We start from the raw sequence: 18363 nt of genomic DNA, 5'->3' as shown, positions 1-18363 counted from the left end.
GCCACCAGGAGACACGGTCGCGGCGGAGCTTGAATAGCGCGTCGAATGTCACACGCGCAAAACGTCACACATGCCGTGGCTGTGTGACCAAGCGCGCGACAAGTGTGACGACTCCGTGACATTGCCCTTGCCCGCAACTATGAGCGCCAACATCCTGCTATTCGGCCACGCCAGCTGCGACCTCGGCAGCGTCGACAACGACGACAACGACGACAAGCTCTTTGAGCGACCTAAGCCATGGCGTCTCAGACTATCTCCTCACAGACGACCTCACTATCATCTTGGGTCTGGTAGCGGCCTGTCTGTTCCTCCTCCATAACCTGTACAAGCCCCAGTCTCTCGTGCATCCCATTCTCCTCGGTCGCCAGAGCGATGTCGCGCGCGTCAGGCACCCTGGAGAGAGCGCGGTCTATCGAAACTACAGCACTGGAATGCTCGGTCGTGTAAGTGCGCGTCCGCATGCGTGAGAAGTGCCTGACAATGTCGCAGTTCCCTGTGAGGCCTGGCAAAGACGAACAAGTGCTCCTGGACCTCGTGAAGCCTGCCTCGGATGCCCCTCGAACGCTCTGGTCAACCAAAGTGCGTGACGCGCACCGTCACTTATCTGCACGTCTGTCTGACGGACTGCGCGGCGTTAGATCACGAATCCCGAGCTGAGAGACCGAGCTGCGGCTTTCGGTGCCGGGCTCATAATGACTGCCAAAGTGGTCCCGCAAGAGTCAAATGTCCTCTTGCTGCTGAACGACGGCATCGAGTTCCTTATTACCGACCTGGCACTGGCCTCATATTCCATTCCCTCATTTGTGGTGTCCTCTTTGGCGCTGCTGTCGCCTGTCCTAGAGAATCACCCGCCGTCCGTGATTGTGACGGACACTACCCTCTTGCCGCACTTGTTGGAGACCTCTATGACTCCCACGACAGTACTTACCCCACCGTCGTTGTGGTCGGCGATGTGGATAGCAAGCACCTGCGCTCTGCTCAGCATGTCCAGCTGCTGAAGTGGGAGGATGTCTACACCCGTGGTCGCAAGAAGCAGGCTCCCGTTCTCGACCCCCAGTACGTGGCAAGCTTATTATATTTGAAACCAATTGAATGATCTTCTAGGCCCACAGGATGTCGTGACGGTGCATTCCACACTAACGCCGCCGGAGGCTAGAAGGCACTCAACTCACACACGAAAACCTAACTGCTGGAGTGGCTGCGACACGCAATCTCCTGCCTCTGTCCAGCGCAATTTCGTCGCTCGACACGATCGTCTCCGCATCCTCCCTCTCTACGCCGTACGGGCGCGCCGTCGCATATACTGCGATCTACGAGGGCACCAGTTTCGCCACGTTGGACAGCACAAAGCTCATCACCGGTCCACGTACGTTTGAGGCTATTATAGTGCGCTAGATGCTGACGGCTTCGCCCAGCCACCACACCCCTGATGCGCCGTACTCACCTGCAAGTCTGCTGGCTGACCTGCGCTCTGTGACCAAATATCCGATCCCGTCGCCCACGGTCTTGTTCGTGACGCCCGCCCACCTGAACGCCCTCTCACGGCCGTGGTGAGGAGGCTCGCAAGTCGTCGTCCTCTACTCTTTCGCGTGGCGCCACAAGTACGCGTCGCTGTCCGAGGGGTTCTTGACACGCCAAGCCTCTGGGATCGCCTTGTGTTCGATGCGGCTCGCGTAAAGTCCTGGGAAGGCTGCTGGTACCATCGTGCTGCGGTCAGTGCTGGAGGTACGTGATCAGTGCAGCACACCGATCTCAATTCCTGACGTCAGACAAAGGCCCTATCGAGTCGCAATTGCTCGTGCCGATGCGCATCGCGCTCTCCGTCCCGATCGTCAACGCGCACATTCACCCGCTTGTCGCCGGTCCCGTCTTTGCGTCGCACCCGCTCGATTGCAAACCTTCCCGAGCAGGAAGCAGAGACAAATCTCTGCCGTCGACTCCTTCGCGTTGACCTACCTCGCCGCTGTCGGCCCGCCCTCCGTGAACGTCGAGGCGAAGCTGCGCGGGGTCAACGACGCGGACATCGAGAGCGGCGGAGACCCTGTTGGCGCGTTGCACATCCACGGCCCTAGCGTAGGGAAGCCGGTGCACCGCCAAGACGCAGAGATCGAGGAAGGCGATGGATGGGTGTCGATCGGCCAGAGGGCGAGCGTGCTGCCCAATGGTACGTTCAAGGTAGTCGCGACTGCCTTGCAGTAGTGATTTTGACGATATGACGTACCTCGTATCGTTGTCTCTTGTATGTACTACAGCACTGGAGTATCTAGAAGAAGTGTTGCTCGAACCGGTTGGTGACAGTCCGTGTGCAGCTGAGATAGTCCAGCGACGGGCACTATGCATGAGAAGACCTCCGTGTCGGCATACTTATTCAACACCAAAGATTCATGTTCCAACGTTCAACGTTCATGATCTAAAGTGCTAATAACAGATGAAGTCGGGCATGCACTGCGCATACTGCCATATGTGCTTATGTATGCTGCCACTAAGCGACCCCGCGGTACTTAACGTCCCCGCGACCCGGACTGTGACCTGTCTCGAGGCTATGTCTAACCTTCGTCACGGTGACCACATTGTCTCAACACACCTCTCAGAATGAGCTCAGACACGGTTCCTGTGCAGACAGAAGCAGATGTGCAGGCTATCCCAACCATCTTTGACGCGAAGACCTGCACGCGCAAAGGCTTTGCCCCGTATCTCGCATCAGGAACGGGAACGACCCGCTCGAGAGCCATTCGCTATACTTCGAGCAACATGGCACGGGCCCGGAGAAGATAGTGCTCATCATGGGGTGAGTGGACGTGCACTTTCTGTGATCTGTGAAGCAATGTCTGAGATGTGATGCAGGTTGAACAGCACGTCCTTCGCGTGGTTCCCACAGGTGGACTACTTCAGCAAGAAGCCGGAGTATTCGGTGCTCGTCTTCGACAACAGAGGTGTTGGGAACAGTGGTGCGCCTATGGGACCGTACACGTACGTCCGTATCATGCGAGAGCATGTAGATGGTTTAGTGAACACTTCCTTCAGGACAAGTGCCATGGCAGACGATGTCGTCACCCTGCTAGACTACGTCGGATGGACGGCAGAACGGGATCTGCATGTCGTTGGCATATCCTTAGGAGGAATGATTGCGCTCGGTATGTCACGCTCCGCTCCAGCGCAAGCGAATATCATCATTCAACGCGAATTTTAGAACTGGCCACTAAGATTCCAGAGCGCATCGTTTCTCTTGCGCTCGCGGTGACTCGAGCACAGCGCACCATTCGTTCCGCCTTTCCATCGGTAAGCTCGTTGTGAGACGTTTCTCGTACTTGGTTGAGCTGAAGCAGACTAGGTGAAAGGCGTCACCACCTTGGCGAGGTAAGTCGCTACTGGCTATCCTCGAGCCGAAGGCTGAGTGTGGCGTATTCTACAGGCTCCTTGTGATCTCTGACCCTGAAGCGAAGATCCCGATGATCCTCGGCATGCTATTCCCGCAGCACTGGCTGAACGCCAAAGCAGAGGATGACCCTCAAGGCCGCACGAATCTTGAGCTACAAGCTGAAGTGAGTGATTCTTATCGAGCCGCCGCCTCCCCCCCACTCTGATAGCGTCTACTTATGTTCAGGAGTACCGCCGGAGGATCGAGGTCACCCGTCCGCAGAAGCCGCTCGGTGCTCTTTCTCAGATGGCAGCAGCCATCTCGCACAATGTCTCACCCGAGCGACTACGCAACATTTCTGAGTCGATACCGAAGGTGTTGATTATCACGGGTGACCAGGACAATCTCGTTCCACCGAGCAGCAGTCGGTACATCAAGGAGCACATGCCAGAGGCTGAGCTGGTCGAGTGGGAAGATGTCGGCCATGGGATACAGGTGCAATGTAAGAATAGATTCAACGCATTGCTGGAGCAGGTCGTGAAGGAGGGACGGGACAGATTGGCGGCCAAGTCTGGGCCGTAACCCACGTATGTACCAGCGAAGTGTGTGCATATGCAATCTAGACATCCTCATTACGAAACCCGCCCGTATCGTGCTGCAGTATGACCGCCCAATCTAACAAGTCTACGGCTGCGACTTGAGCTTGATCGCTTGATAGGGCCAGATTGACCGACCTGGCCAACGTGAGCCGTGGTCTGTTCCACCTAGCTGAGCATGTCAGTACAATTCACGAGCAGTGAATAACCATACGCACCGATCAAACTATCGACCCCCACAGCATCACTTTTCCCGAGCCATCTCCTTCAACTCCATCCCAACTTCCTTCGGGAAGCGCCTGAAGTGTGCCATCTTCAGCTCGGGCTCTATCCGGATGTTCGATGGGTAGTTTTCGCCTGCGTCCGCCTTCCGCTTCAAGAGCACCTCGATGAGCGATGGCTGCTTGATGTCCGAGCGCACTGGCTCTGGTATCGCCCGCTTGAGCGGGATGCCCTGCTGCACGAGCTGGCTCTTGGGGACGACCTTCACTAGGCGGGGTAATGAGGGACGCATCGCTGGTGGAAGGTAACACGATAGCGAATCAGCCCGACAAGGATGAAACGAGAGTCAGACTCCGCTCACTGTTAGGGAGGTCCGCACCGCGAGGAGGTGACGGTCAGGACAGCGAGGAGAACGTTGTTACAACGCAATGTGACGACACGCGCAAGATCGCTCATTGACTGTCACACCGCGTTGTCACGCGTCGCGGCGACGCGCCGTGGGCGCCTCTCTCACTGGTCTCACTGACATCCAGTCCACCGGCAACAGCACCATGCCTCCGAGACATCTGCGAACCAAGCAGGAAGTAGTGGAAGAAAGAGAAAACAACTACTGACGACGCGAAATCCCAGAAGCTAGCAAGAACGCGACGGGTACCACCAAGAAGCCGCGGATATTAATACATCGAATAAGGGGAAGGGCAACAAAACAAACAGAGCCTCTCAATTGGCCAGAATACTTTGACTCGGTAAAGCAGCTGCCCTCCAATCATACGATGAGATTCGCTAACAATCATGGTCATGTAGCTCTTCAAGGTCTGTGCGCCTTGGGTCCTGAGTCTAACGACCTGAATATGCTACCCCGAGAGACACGAACGTAGATTTTCAAGGTACATTAGTCCTCGTTTATTCTCATAGCACTGAACCGGTCACTGCATAGGCATTGAATACTGTTCTTGCGTTTTGCTCGTCGCGAAAGAACTTCGCGATCACTTCCCGGTCGTCCGTCAGTCGGTTGAAGGGCTGTTAAAGCAGTGCGTCGCGCAACGTCTGTTTCAGTTGAAGCGCTACACCATTCCAGACCACTAATCTTGCGAAAGTCGCTGAACTAAGTAAGTAAATAATCCCGAGGAGTGCTTGGGGCCCTAACATGGCACAGAGCTCTTCTGCCTGACACAGTCATGTTTGCTACATCCCCAAGCAGAACTTCGCATCCATGCCGAGTCTCAGGGCAGTCTAAGGACGTGACAATTCTCCGGACTACGCCGCGTTCAGCTCTCAAGGGGGCTCCACTTCCAATCTGGGCGCCACAGTAGATGAAGAGGAACATGTTCTCGTACTGGATCTACAAGAGAACTCCAGAGGGAAGAAAAGTTCCAATCCAGGGTCTGCAAGTTGTACTTCTTCTGAGAAGTACCCGGCTGAGCATTGTGTAGATTCGTCTATGCACTCCCGCCGGCTCTGACACCAGGGGCCATGAAGAAACTCATCGAGAAGAGAAACGACCGTTTCATACAGCCGTGAACGAGTAAGAATGTAATCATTGGTCCATTGTTTAACATCCCTGTATCCAGACTGCTTGAAGCAACATCTAAGCACGATGACCCGGTGGTACTACTTCAGGCTGCCGCCCGGGATCACATTCCTATTGACCCCTCCTCAAGGTCATTCAACCAGCTATCGCAATCTGGTTCAACAGGAGACCAACGTATCGTGCCAGACCCTGCTGACCGGCCAACTATCAATGCAGTTATCGAAGAGATCCAAGAGCAGGAGTGGTACCAAGACCAGGTCGTTGATAGGCGGATCGTGGACGCCAAAGACGGTGATATTGGTACGCCTCACTGCCTTCACTTCGAGCATAGTGAGGATTTATTCACAAGTGGCAGACGAGCTCGACCATCCCCTATCGGAGACTATTGCGCAAGCCTTGCGGGACTCGCGGAAGATAACCTCCTTGTATACGCATCAAGTCGCTGCAATCAGGGCCTTGTCTGAAAGCAAACATGTCATAGTCTCTACCAGCACTGCGTCTGGGAAGAGCGTCATATACCAGGTGCGTGCCAGAGTGAACCGATAGACCGCCGACTAATTCGGGCAAGGTCCCTGTCTTACGGTTTCTTGAAGAGGACCCGACATCAACAGCTATGTTCATATACCCAACCAAGGTCAGGATTGCAAAATCTTGGTGTAGTTGTCAAAGACTGACGGTAATCTTTAGGCTCTCGCCCAAGATCAAAGACTCGCGCTCGAGCAGCTACTATATTCATGTCCAGGCCTAGAACATATTCAAGTGTACAATTACGATGGTGACACACCGCAAGAGGCTCGAGCAGGTCAGTAATTTGACAACGTGTCCCGAGAGGCTGTTCATTTTGTCTACAGGCATACGCGAGTCCGCTTCCGTGATTTTTACCAACTTCGTGAGGGTAACAACGGTGACCACGCACAATAATTCTGAATATGATGTCCCAGGATATGCTGCATGCTTCGATCCTCCCGCATGAAGATCTGTGGCGAAGGTGCGCGAGCCCGTATAGCCTTACATCGCATGTCTTACTCAGCGCAATAGGTTTCTGAAGAACCTGAAACTCGTCGCTGTCGATGAATTACATTACTACACCAACATCTTCGGCAGGTATGCTGACATGTAACTTATCTGCGTTGCATGCTGACGATCACTCCGTAGTCATGTCGCCCAGGTCATGCGTAGATTTCGCAGAGTGTGTGCTGCCGTTGGTAGTAAGTAGCTCACGTCTGCATGCGAAACGTGCAATGCTCAGCATGGGAAACATTGCAGATAGGAGGACTCGCTTCGTATCTTGCAGTGCGACCATCGCAAAACCTAAGCAGCACATGCAGAATATCTTCGGCATTGAGGTATGTGATGTGGCCGATGCAGTGCAATCATCCTCACATTCCCAGCAGGATGTCGAGGAGGTCACGGAAGACGGTGCCCCATCTGGTCGTAAAGACTACTTGGTGTGGAACCCTCCACTCATAGACCCTATGGACGAGACGTCTGGTCGTCGTGGTTCGTTGACAGAAGCTACGCGGTTGATGAGACTCTTGATGGCCCGCGGCATTCGTGTCATCCTGTTCTGTAAGGTAAGTGCGATACAGTCACGGCACGCTAGTACTAAACGCGTCCTGGGCAGATCCGGAAGACTTGTGAATTGGTGAGAAGGAGTATGCATAGCACTGTGACTGCTCACACTCATGCTCGACCCGGTCTGCAGGCCATGAAAGCTCTGCACACTGAACTCGCGGCTGACGGTCGGCAAGACATTCTGGAACGCGTCATGGCATATCGCGGAGGTGCGTCTCTGGAGGTCTGTCAATACTGCTGCTCAAGGGGGTTGCATTACAGGCTACTCACAATACGTGCGTATCAGAGGAGCTTAATCAGCCCGATCGTTCTCACCTTTACCGTAGGATCGACGCAAGATCGAGAAGGAAGCATTCTCCGGAAATCTACTAGGCATTGTCGCCACGAATGCCTTGGAACTGGGTGTCGACATCGGTGTCCTGGACGCCGTCATCATGCTTGGGTTTCCAATAGGGGGCCTAGCTAGCTTTGTAGGTATCATACATCGCTGAATGTATTTGGACTCACGCCGTTTCCAGCGTCAGCAGGCCGGTAGAGCGGGTCGGCGAGCCCGAGATGCGTTGGCCGTCTTCGTCGCAGATCAGTTTCCTATCGACCAGCACTACGTCAAGAATCCTTCAGAGCTATTTGACAAGCCCATGAATGAGCTCGTTATTGACCTGGATAGTAATGTCATACTAGAGGCACACTTACAGTGTGCGGCGCATGAAATGCCTCTCATGGATGATGACGAAGTCTACTTCGGCCCGAGTATGAGAGAGATCTGCGAAACACGGTTAACCAGGGACAAGGATGGATGGTGGGTTATCTTGTGCGTCCGGATAGTTATTCTATTGATGGAGGTCTGCCCGCAAAGGTACCATACACATCCGAAGTTCCTGCCGTTCCCAGCTAAGCATATCTCCCTTCGAGGTGGAGAAGAAGAGAAGTATAGTGTCATAGACGTGACCAGAATGGGCAAACCCGGAGGCCATCCTCATATCCTCGAAGAGGTCGAGGTTTCAAGAGCTCTCTTCGAGCTGTATGAAGGCGGAGTGGTGAGTCTCCCTGCTTGTATTGCGATGTGAATCTCATATGGCCTCTAGTTCATACACCAAGGATTGACGTTCATCGTGCGTAGCATTGACATCGATGCTTCTTGCACACTCACAAGTCTTAGGTGAAAGAGATTAGCCATGACTCAAAGACCGCCAGACTTTTGCGCTCGGATGTAAATTGGATCACCGAACCGAGGTTAGTATTACTACAGACATTGCACAACTCATATGTTACATTCGTGAAGGGACTTCACAATATTGACGCGGCCCAGACGTATCGCATCCGAGAGATCAAGGATCGCCGTGGCGCGCATACTATGGCCGTACGTAAGTCTCTTCCAGCCCTGTACGCCTCTTATGCCCCCCCTGTAGGTGTCGAGTTAAAGACCGTCGTCTTTGGTAAGGCACCGTCATATTTCCACGTTATCTATTGCTTATACTCCTCTGCGATAGGTTACTTCAAGATCAGGTTGGCCTTGCATTCGCAGATTCTCGTCAACTTCCCTGACTCCATAGTAGGAACAAGGCTATAATTGATGCCGTCGACCTCGACACCCCGCCTTGGGAGCGCACAAGTACGGGAATGTGGATGGACGTGCCGAGACCGACTCTCGATCTCATGAAGAACTGCGGCATCAATGCTGCAGAAGCCATTCATGCAGCAGAACACGCATTCATGAATCAATTTGCGCTAGCAGCAGACCTGAAAACAGAGTGCAAGGTGGCTGAAAAGGAGTACAAGGCAACTACTTCTCAGAGGAAGCGACCGGCGCGGTAAATGAGGCATACTACTCAATCGCTGCCCAACTGACCCAGTATCGTAGCTTGATTTTCTATGACCCTACTGGAACAAACGGCGGCGTCGCCGTCAAAACGTTCGACCATGGTAGGCACATCGATCCCGTCACACAGGGAAGCGTTCTTACATTGGCATAGTATCCGACCTCTTGCAGAGGGCTCTTGACACCGTCGAATCCTGTCCTTGTCAGGAAGGCTGCGCAGCATGTGAGGAACAGTTCCTCTTCCTTAGATTGCACGACCTCATCCCAATTGTCAACAGGCATCGACAGTCCTACATGCAAAGAAGGCAATCTAGTGTCATCCAAGACTGGGGCCCTGGTCGTCCTCAAGGCCATCCTTGGACGTCCTATTGACGTAGATCTCATACCGGAGTATCCCGAACCCATTGCTGCCACCCAGGACACAATCATTCCAGCGACGGCTGTACGAGCCGCTGAAGGGATCGAGGTGGAGAAGGCGTAGCTCGTCGTTACAGCATGCATGGTATCATATTCAATGAGAGTATCGAGTGGCGCATAAAGCCTACGCTAATGGATCGAAATCGCCCCAATCATCCTTCGTGAGTTGTTTCGGCATTGACCAAGATGGCTGCGCAGGCTTGGACGGTACAAGCGGGGCACTCATACTTGGTGATGATGCGAACAGGGGTGGCGTAGACATAGTCATGGCTGGCGCACCCATCGAGGTCAGAGGCGGTGACGACATGGAGGTCAGTGGTGGCGTCGCCGTGAGCGAGATGTTGTAATTCGGAGCTGGCGCCTGGCTAGACATAAACGACGGCGTCGCCGCCTGCATAGTCCCTGATGATAGGGATGGCCTGTGTTGTGCTGGAGCTGACGCGGGCGCCGAGTCGAAGGATACAGGGTGAATGAAGTAGGCGGTATGGGCTTAGCACCAAGACCACGGCTCTGCCGATTGAGAGTTCCCTTCGCGGCAGAGTTAATACGCGTCGTCGACAGTCTCGGAGACGAAGGTAAGGACTGCGTTTGGGGCTGGGAGGGTTGTGAGGGCTGCATCACTGCAGGTGGTGGTGATATTGCAGGCGAAAATCCGGGACTCTGCATGGTTGGTGTCTGGAATGACAGAGCCGACGGTGAGCAAAGATCGCACGATAGACAGGAGGCGGGCTCACAGCAGGGTTGTCGTGAATATGCTTCCCCAAACGTCATCCTCCCAGTTCTTCGACGAGTCGATGACGGTATCGGCCTTCACTGTGGCCAGAGAGCCGTTGCTGACAGCTGTTCCATTGCTCACTAGGCTCTCGAAGTCGACAGCACCGCCTAGCGATGGTGTTCCCGTTCCGTTGGCAGCTGTGGAGACCTATCTTCAGTCCTCTGAGAGTCGCGCAAGTACTGGTCATGTTCCCGTTCGACACGATCACCGAGTTTACGAATGACCTCCATGAACCGCTTGAACTGCGAGACGGTCAACACTGCACAGCACACAGCACAGTGAGCCAGTGTCTCGCATTGTTAGTACAGCAGCGCTTACAGGACCCATGGACATCCCCACAATTGTGGCAACACCAACGTTGCGACAGCTTCGCGGTCCACTTTCATGCCCGTAGCCTCTTGAACAGCCAGCGTGGCCATCTGGATGTCGTTCAGTACCGAGGTGCATACATTCGTCAAACCAAGAACTCACAGTGACAGCGGGTTCCTTGGTCCTGATCTTCGACAGCAGAGGCACGAGTTTCTGCGTAAGACTCGTCTGGATGTACGTCAGGATCTGCGCGCTTATTGGCTAGACCGCTTGTAGCTCACCTGATCTAATGTCTTCACCATTGCGAGGAACGTCTGCAACGTAGCGACCTTGACGGATAAGATCCGTGTTTTGGTGAAGACAAGCTACAAGAGCTTCTCAGGATAAGGACCCTAGGCGATGATGCAAACACGTACAGCGACACGAGGGAATAGGACACCCTGGACCTCTGCGTAATCTATCGATTCGCACAAGTCTGGCACGCATCTCAATGCCCGTTCTTGCACCTGCTACAGATCAGCTTCGTCTTCTAACTGTATGACATTTACTTACGACAGCATGCTCCGACTCCAACGCATTATAGACAAGCGGCAGAACGTCTGAAGGACAACTCAGTTTCAGTCCTATACACGAGACTAGTACTAGGACGCTACTTACGCTCGCGGAAGACAGGCTTCTCCGTCTTCTCTTGGAGCATTTGGAGGTTTCCAATAGCGTCAGCATGTTCGCTGGTGGTTCCTTCAGTGCGAACAGTGGCTTCAAACCCGGAAGTACAAGCGTAGCAAACTGGCTGACGATAGGATCTGCGAGATGGCGAATATATTAGGCAATATATATGGAGCAGCTGTGTGTCTTTCATCTATGGCATACTTCAGTCGGCATTCAACTCCAAAGACAGCGACAAACGAACCTCCTCAAGGAGCGATGGTAGAATTTTGCGTGTCCGTAGGCCCTCGAGAATTTGCAAGGACGCCTGTGAGACCTTCATGAATGATATCTTCTCCTCTAGGGTCTTCGCTGCGAAGTTCGATCGGTCCAGGAAGTTAAGCGTCGAGATGGCATGAGGAGAAGAACGCATGGAGGGAGGGAACCAGGCGATGGTCTGCTCTGCGGATGTCGTGCGATGAGGGCGCCGAGAAGGGCTAGCCTCGGGACGTGAGCGATCTGATCAACGCACTGTGAGTTGGAGAATGCGCACTTCGCAGATCTGGGTCGAGACGCTCCATGCCAGACAAGGGCTTGCCAGCGTTCTCGCGGAGAGAGCTATGCTGCCATGGTTTTTGAACGGTGGGTTACCTTTGCAGTGCACCGCATACATCAGGCAGCCTAGCGAATACAGATCTGACGCTGGGTCCAGGACCTCGTCCAACGCGTACTCGGGTGCTACAAATTGTTCAATGACGCGAATCGGCAGGCGAAGCTAGGATGCGCACCCATGTAGTCAAAGGAGCGCTGTGTGTATGGAGACACTCTCCCATCGAAGGTCGGAAACTCCCAACGCGTGGGGCCTCCCCCGGGCGCAGAGAGCGGGATCGTCAGCCCGAGCCCAGAAATCTTCCAGTCACCCTGGAAAACGATTCAGGGTGCATGTCATGGAACACTCAACTACCAGACCCACAGCGCTGTTGATGAGGATACTCTCCGGAGTCAGATTCGTGTGAATCGTACGAGCAGACGTGTGCAAGAACGAGAGCCCCTTGCAGACTTGCAGGATCCCCTTCTGGATCTAAATATGGGTTGGCACACGAGGGATCGGTTGAGCCAAACGGGATGAACGGACCTCAACCTCGTCCAATTCGACCAAAGGGGTATATTGGAAGGAGCCCGGCACGGATAGATGGAGGGACGAGAGCACTGGCTCAGTTGCAAATATGAGTTCGCTTCTGGTCTCCTCCAGTGGTTCAACCACCTCTGCGCATGGGGGCGACTGAGCATCAGGAAACATAGACATCACACCAGCCACTAACCCAGAATACACGGATGCCGCAGCCTAGACAGGCAGAAGCCTTGTACCACCACGCCGTCAGCTCGTCAGACGTTATGGCCTTCTGACCAGCGGCATAGCGACGTACCTCTGTCTTCAACACTTCGATTGTCCTCTCCCTTGACGCGGGACCCATCCGGTCCATCTCCTGACTACGCTTGTCCGCACTCCAGACAGAGACACGCTTCGCCGTCGTCTTGTGGGTGGCCGACTGCACTCGCCATGGCCCGACATTGAACGGAGGTGCATGTGCAGTCGCAGTCGGTATCGCAGACGTCGAGGGACCCGATGGACCTGGTGTCGATGAGCGGCTTCCAGTCAAGGATGGACCGCCGATATTATACGACTGAGAGATATTCGTGCGCGCAAAGAAGGAGGTCGCTGCAGCGAGCATCTTCGAGTTCCCGTTTAGGTTGTGGTGATGAGCGCGACCCGCGCTGTAGGTAACGCAATAGGCAAAACAGGCTGTGCAGTCAGGCAAGTATATTCACCAAGCCAGGCTAGAGACGACCGGTGTGCAGCAGCAGTAGGGAGTGGACTGGATGTCGACAGTCAGAGTCCGAGCCAAGTCTGAGCCTGACTCTGAGCGCCCGGCGCCGACTCTGTTTCATCCCAAGTCTCATCCGAACTCAACTCGTTACTCGTTTCCTTGCGTACATACAGCGCTGCTCTCGAACTGCAGCTTCATTGGCAAGGTTGACGACTTACAGTAAGTGTCGTGTCAGATACGAGTCATGGCGGAAGCGGGCTGACCGTGACGGGCATTAGGACGGAAAGCCGTAGCCTACATAGTAACCTTGGTCCTTGCGCGACCATGAATCGCATTCACGAAACCCCCTCGCAGTCCAACTCGGAAGACGACTTCTTTGCACAGACCTATCCTGCACTCACTGAGGATGACATACGACAGATCGAGGGCATGCCGCCGTCGGATACTCGTGAATGGGCCCTTTCCAAAGCGGCGTCGTCTGCATCGAGACTGTATGCTTGCCGCCTTCGCGAGCTTCACAACTCGACCTTGCCTGTGAGCCGGTTACCATCCGAACTCCTCTTGCAAGTTCTTGAGTCCCTCAGACAACGTGGCCCGGGTTCGAAGTGGGCGATCCAACCGATGGGCGTATGCCGATATTGGCGGGCGACTCTGGTCTCCTCTCCGCTAGCATGGTCTGCCATTGACCTCAGTGATAGCGTCCCCTTCATACAACTCTGTCTCTTGCGCTCGAGAGATGCAGACCTTCATGTCTCCTTCACGATGCGACGTCCCGCTCCGTTCGACCATCTGCCATCCATGCGCGCCCAGTCAACAACATACTCGCGCCGCACTTCCACCGTATGCGTGGCTGGACTTGCAGCCGTATTCCTTGCTCTCGCTTTATGAAGCCTCTCTTTTGTCGATGCTGGAGGGGCCGATGCATCGGCTTACAGTGCTCAAGCTATCATGTATGTTCGACTTCAACAGCCCTCTACATCTTCGCTTCAACAGTGCCCATTTCCCTCAGCTCCGAACACTATCCTTGGACAGCGTATCCATTCACTGGGATGGGTTAGTGCTACCCAATCTAACCACCTCAATCTCACTTCTATACCGAGACGCCGACTACCAACGGTGGACGCCGTGGTCGATCTCCTAGAGGCAGCACCGTACATACGGGAGGTAGCTGTCCTACATTCCGGCCCTGTGCTACCTTCCACAGGTCTCCCATTGCCGCGTCGCCCAGTGGCGCTCAATTGCCTGAGAACACTACATTTCACCGGCCAATCCGCCCAGTGTAATGCTTTTCTCTCGCGGCTATCCATCCCGTCCAGTGCTCGCGTCCTGCTCCTGGGTGGGGCCCTCTACACGCCGGACCAGTCTCCTGTCGTCCCCGTCGGTATGAGGACGTTGACATCAATGCTCCCGGAAGACACCCAGCTCGTCGGCCCCTTGCAGGCAGTCCGCTCCGTCTGGCTGCAGGTAGGGGGGGAGTGGTTCGCCCTTTGGGCAGATCCAAAGCGGTCAGATTACAAAAACAGGAACCCCACTGTCCGGATAACGTTCGAATCTACGGAGGACCCTTACGACCACTTCCTACCAAATGCGCTCGCCGAGCTGCCCCGCATGTTTCACCGCTCTTTGACCTCGCTCACCGTAACGAGTGGCGGCATCCGTGTCGTTCGTCAAGAACAGTGGGCGCAGCTGTGCGCATCGTTTCCGCACCTGCGCAATGTGCGGTTGCTATCGAAGTTCCCGTTCTTTGAGGAGCTCTTTCAGGTTTTGCGACTATCTGGGGGTGCGCCCCCTTGGCCCAAGCTGAAGAACCTCTTGTTAGGATCTGAACAAGCGGTAGAGGGGGACATCGAGCAGATGCTGCTCAGCTTGTATGATTGCGTGGAAGAACGCTTGCGAATTGGAGGGGCGAGACTCGCAGAGTTGCGAATCGTCACACCAGTACGGTCCATACACTGGGAGGAGCATGCCTCACGTTTTGACGGAGTGGTCGATCGGCTCAGCCACTGCGGCGACTTCAACATGGCCTCGACCGCTCTGGGATAGTTACCGGTAGGAAACGAGTAACTTGCGCTATACTGGTCGTAGATATTCTCGCGCATTGTATGGCATTGCAGTGGGTTCAAGTCGTACTTGAGCACCACGTGTACAGTCCACGACAGCCTAACAGGATAGTATCATAAAGGATCATTCGTACGCCAACTGGCAAACTTCAGCTTCAGTTCAGTACTTTGGGCATAGCTTCAATGAATGTTCATGATATTTAGCGACTCGCCGCCGACCACACAAGGCCAAGAACCAGCATTACATCACTTCTTTTCCCTCTCGCTTGAAAACCTTCCCAGCTTTCATGACGAAGGATATGGCGGATTTGTCTACAGCACTCTCGAAATTCCCCGCTAGATCTCCGGTCGTGGCTATGATGTCGGCGGCGAAACCACGCTTGATCACTCCGAAGGGGACCTCGTTGTCGCCGACTAGCCTCTGGTCTTCCTGTAAGCTGCCGACCCGGGCCAAACGGGCGGCACCCTCTTTGCCCTCCCAACGCATGCTACGGATGCACTTCCAGCCGCCGTAGGTACACCAACCCAGCACCTTGCGCCAATCGGCACCGAGGCGCACCATGAGCTTCATCTCCAACGAGTTGTCGCCATGAGGGAATGGGCCCGTGTCCCCTCCGCAGGCAATGTTGCTAATACCATACTGCAGCGCCTTCGCGAAATTCCGCTCGGCCATCTTCCACACCTCGCCCTGGCCGTTCCCGTACTGAGTATAAAACACAGAGAGGGTGGGCACCCAGAACGTGTTACGGTGGTCTGTTGATTCGGTGCAGAGAGCGGCGACGGTGCCTTCATCGAAGTCAATTTCTGCGCCGTGCTCGATGGAGTGGAAGCCTGGCCCGCTGGGCAGGTTTGGCTTGTCGGCTAGGCGCGTGCGCCAGTGCGAGGAGTGCGCGGCGACTTTGACACCGAGCCGGTTGGCGGTGGTGACTAGTGCGTCCAGCTCCTTTTCGTTGAATGTGGAGATCGAGACGGACGGTGTGGCATACGAGACGTCGCCGATGCGGGTGCGGGGTCGATACTCTGTTCTTGATGTCAAATAGTGAAGGAACAACGGAAGGCGGTTCACACTGACCTGCATAGACCTATGACTTCGTCAGCATCGGTTGTAAGGAGACATAGGTGATAATGATTCACTTTAATCCAGTCGGCCCCTGCGCCGATTTGTCGGCGCACGGCCTTCATGCATTCAACCTCCCCGTCAACCACCTCACCGCCAGTAATGCCTTCGATGCCTTCCTGGTTCAAGTGAATAGCGCTCTTCGGGCCTGAAGCAGAGCCAGTCAGTCGAAAGGCAGTTGTGAGAGGGCCAGCCTGAATCGGAGCTGGGACGCACCGTAACTGCCTGTGGCCACGATAGCTCGGTTGGCAGTGAAGTAGCGCGGGCCGGGGATAATAGGGCTCGGGCCTGCCATGCTCTTGCGCAGATGGATGTCCGCGTCGCCTGCACCCTCCGTACCCAAGTCACTACGCCGTACGAAGAGCATACCATGTCAGTAGCTAGGAGCAATGCGAAATACTAGGAGGCTACCGCACGGCGGTATAGCCAGCCATCAGAGTGCGCTTAGCATGGACAGTTGCACGTATGGTGCGTTCGACCACGCTTTCCTTGCTGACTTGATCATCCCACCTCGTCTCTGAGTATGTATGCAAGAAGACTGGGCAAAAGAACGACGTCCATTCTCAGCTCATGCTTTGTTCGAGGAGACACATTCCTACTTACAGTGTACGTGAACGTCGACAAGTCCAGGGAGGACCGTCGCATGTCTCAGATCAATCACTTGCGGGTCATCCCAGGTAATACGGTCCTTTGGCGAGTAGGAGCTGACATCCAGTATGAGTCCAGAATCCGGCGAGATGGTTATGACCTGATTCTCTAGCAGCTGGAGATTGACGGAGTCAAAGAGCTTCCCGGCGTATATCCTCACTTGCGAGCGGTCGACGTCGTCTTTCGACGCAGGGAGAAAAGGAATTATGAGCATCTTGTGAAGCAGTAGTACAGCTGCCGGCGGCCATTGTGGGACTCATTTAAGGCTGCGTCCTGAGCCTCGGCCTGAGGCCTGAGCATCGAAATCTCAGGGTGTTTTGTTGCGTGGATCTTGCGTGAATCTAGGAGTCGGCGGTGTTGCTGCTGCATGAACATGATCGTACAGTGTTCACATCGACTTGAAACCTCATAATCAGTGCCAGTGACAATGTCTGTCATGCAATGACCTGGTATTCAAATTTTTGTAGTTGTCGGCTTGCACAACAAGCATCTATTGATCGGGGCATTAGTAAATTTGTATCGCAGTAATTGCAGTAAGTAACGGATAAGTGAGGCGCATAAGTAGCCCGTTGTGGCGCATTCAGTAACCTGCCCTAAACATACATATTGTGCGTCGCGCCGCGCTTTGCTCTCGTTGCCCAAGAACCTCACTCGACTCCCGTTGCCCTGTTGGCCTCAACTTCCTCACTATTCCACTGCACTCTATGTTGACAACAGCATTCATGGAGACTTTTGACACGCATATGTTCGATTCTGGCGACGGCGATATACCGATGTACACAGGCGCAGGGTCCTCAGAACCCTGGTTCTCTGTCGAGGCGACCATGACCGACGAAGGCACCAACACGGACAATCAGCCTTTCCACACTGGTCAGAGCGTCGAGATTGAGATGGCGGACCACGATGACGAGATTATCGAGTATGAGATGGCGGACGAGCGGGAGTACGGAAGGGACAACGATCCGGAAGTGGTCGATGTTGACCTCGTGGATGTCTCACGACAGGCCTCACCACCTCCTGGTGTGTCTGCACTCTCTGTTCCGCACTTTCACTCCGACACCGGACCGAGCTACGAACGAGCATTGTCTCTTGTCTCGTTTGGAGCCTCTGTAGATTCGGGCCACGATGTCAACCTCGGCGAGGTCGTCGAGCACCCGATGGCACCTCTGGCCGCCCATGACGAGGCTACCCGACATCACCAGAACCGGACGCAAGGACGTCTGACGAGCCTGTAGCGTCCACCTCCCAGGCCTTCGAGCAGGTGTCGGAAAGCGCCGTCACGCAAATCGCGCTTATGATCGAGGCCGACGCACACTTACCCGGGGAAGTGTCAGTGGCGACAGAACATGCGGCCGTCGAGCGGGAGGCAGAGACACAGTCGGTGATCGCGAATGTCGACGACCCTTCTCATGACGATGCTGCCGAGGAACAACCTGCCGCTGCTGAAGACAAGGACAGAGGT

At 54.6% G+C, this 18363-nt stretch overlaps 7 protein-coding genes across 7 annotated transcripts; 4 read left to right on the top strand and 3 right to left on the bottom strand.

Annotated features, from left to right (window-relative positions):
* Positions 1 to 70: 70 nt before the first annotated feature.
* Positions 71 to 2397, top strand: B0H18DRAFT_992194 (uncharacterized protein; the record flags this gene model as incomplete). Its single annotated transcript, XM_048045109.1, has 10 exons — positions 71 to 83; positions 250 to 443; positions 490 to 579; positions 639 to 892; positions 922 to 1056; positions 1152 to 1370; positions 1416 to 1550; positions 1680 to 1729; positions 1770 to 1875; positions 1911 to 2397. 10 exons carry the CDS (start codon positions 71 to 73, stop codon positions 2197 to 2199), a joined length of 1485 nt encoding a protein of 494 aa, XP_047896431.1. The 3' UTR covers positions 2200 to 2397.
* Positions 2398 to 2502: 105 nt separating this feature from the next.
* On the top strand, positions 2503 to 4095 carry B0H18DRAFT_1143782 (Alpha/Beta hydrolase protein). The gene is made up of 6 exons (XM_048035668.1): positions 2503 to 2788; positions 2845 to 2970; positions 3025 to 3134; positions 3205 to 3311; positions 3384 to 3542; positions 3605 to 4095. The coding sequence occupies exons 1-6, from the start codon at positions 2784 to 2786 to the stop codon at positions 3938 to 3940; spliced, it is 843 nt and encodes a 280-aa protein (XP_047896430.1). The 5' UTR covers positions 2503 to 2783; the 3' UTR covers positions 3941 to 4095.
* A 77-nt stretch (positions 4096 to 4172) lies between these two features.
* Positions 4173 to 4603, bottom strand: B0H18DRAFT_992190 (uncharacterized protein). The gene has a single exon (XM_048045108.1). It carries the CDS (start codon positions 4466 to 4468, stop codon positions 4199 to 4201), a length of 270 nt encoding a protein of 89 aa, XP_047896429.1. The 5' UTR covers positions 4469 to 4603; the 3' UTR covers positions 4173 to 4198.
* Positions 4604 to 5649: 1046 nt separating this feature from the next.
* B0H18DRAFT_1116682 (P-loop containing nucleoside triphosphate hydrolase protein) lies at positions 5650 to 9582 on the top strand (the record flags this gene model as incomplete). The annotated part of the gene is made up of 25 exons (XM_048033473.1): positions 5650 to 5693; positions 5748 to 6007; positions 6063 to 6229; positions 6276 to 6341; positions 6395 to 6509; positions 6559 to 6596; positions 6649 to 6695; positions 6746 to 6811; positions 6863 to 6915; positions 6974 to 7053; positions 7102 to 7281; positions 7332 to 7352; positions 7413 to 7491; positions 7544 to 7557; positions 7609 to 7752; positions 7801 to 8081; positions 8139 to 8319; positions 8368 to 8394; positions 8442 to 8646; positions 8692 to 8718; positions 8773 to 8788; positions 8839 to 9093; positions 9144 to 9205; positions 9256 to 9324; positions 9380 to 9582. The coding sequence occupies 25 exons, from the start codon at positions 5650 to 5652 to the stop codon at positions 9580 to 9582; spliced, it is 2700 nt and encodes an 899-aa protein (XP_047896428.1).
* Positions 9583 to 9642: 60 nt separating this feature from the next.
* Positions 9643 to 12980, bottom strand: B0H18DRAFT_1116681 (uncharacterized protein; the record flags this gene model as incomplete). The annotated part of the gene is made up of 18 exons (XM_048033472.1): positions 9643 to 9953; positions 10016 to 10176; positions 10253 to 10430; positions 10474 to 10535; positions 10612 to 10712; positions 10765 to 10830; positions 10884 to 10967; positions 11019 to 11108; positions 11155 to 11201; positions 11260 to 11340; positions 11398 to 11461; positions 11513 to 11766; positions 11801 to 11865; positions 11919 to 11985; positions 12036 to 12168; positions 12221 to 12328; positions 12383 to 12511; positions 12570 to 12980. The coding sequence occupies 18 exons, from the start codon at positions 12978 to 12980 to the stop codon at positions 9643 to 9645; spliced, it is 2412 nt and encodes an 803-aa protein (XP_047896427.1).
* A 628-nt stretch (positions 12981 to 13608) lies between these two features.
* On the top strand, positions 13609 to 15248 carry B0H18DRAFT_120799 (uncharacterized protein). The gene is made up of 2 exons (XM_048036244.1): positions 13609 to 14026; positions 14086 to 15248. Exons 1-2 carry the CDS (start codon positions 13813 to 13815, stop codon positions 15117 to 15119), a joined length of 1248 nt encoding a protein of 415 aa, XP_047896426.1. The 5' UTR covers positions 13609 to 13812; the 3' UTR covers positions 15120 to 15248.
* A 129-nt stretch (positions 15249 to 15377) lies between these two features.
* On the bottom strand, positions 15378 to 17247 carry B0H18DRAFT_930105 (uncharacterized protein; the record flags this gene model as incomplete). The annotated part of the gene is made up of 5 exons (XM_048041701.1): positions 16857 to 17247; positions 16665 to 16791; positions 16470 to 16600; positions 16226 to 16401; positions 15378 to 16154 (listed from the first exon to the last, which is right to left on the bottom strand). The coding sequence occupies exons 1-5, from the start codon at positions 17113 to 17115 to the stop codon at positions 15378 to 15380; spliced, it is 1470 nt and encodes a 489-aa protein (XP_047896425.1). The 5' UTR covers positions 17116 to 17247.
* Positions 17248 to 18363: the final 1116 nt, after the last annotated feature.

This window comes from Fomitopsis serialis (genome assembly GCF_022376445.1).
Source record: "Fomitopsis serialis strain Sig1Antser10 chromosome Unknown B0H18scaffold_15, whole genome shotgun sequence".
In the NCBI taxonomy this organism is placed as follows: Eukaryota; Fungi; Basidiomycota; class Agaricomycetes; order Polyporales; family Fomitopsidaceae; genus Fomitopsis; species Fomitopsis serialis.
The sequence above is the reverse complement of the archived record's forward strand: the minus strand, read 5'-3'. Positions and strand labels throughout refer to the sequence as shown.

Coding starts and splice junctions, on each gene's coding strand:
- B0H18DRAFT_1143782 (XM_048035668.1), top strand. Junction 3,135..3,204: donor AGGAGGAATGATTGCGCTCG/GTATGTCACGCT, acceptor CTGGCCACTAAG/ATTCCAGAGCGCATCGTTTC. Junction 3,543..3,604: donor ATCTTGAGCTACAAGCTGAA/GTGAGTGATTCT, acceptor ACTTATGTTCAG/GAGTACCGCCGGAGGATCGA.
- B0H18DRAFT_992190 (XM_048045108.1), bottom strand. CDS start 4,468: ATGCGTCCCTCATTACCCCGCCTAGTGAAGGTCGTCCCCAAGAGCCAG.
- B0H18DRAFT_120799 (XM_048036244.1), top strand. CDS start 13,813: ATGCAGACCTTCATGTCTCCTTCACGATGCGACGTCCCGCTCCGTTCG. Junction 14,027..14,085: donor TACAGTGCTCAAGCTATCAT/GTATGTTCGACT, acceptor CATTTCCCTCAG/CTCCGAACACTATCCTTGGA.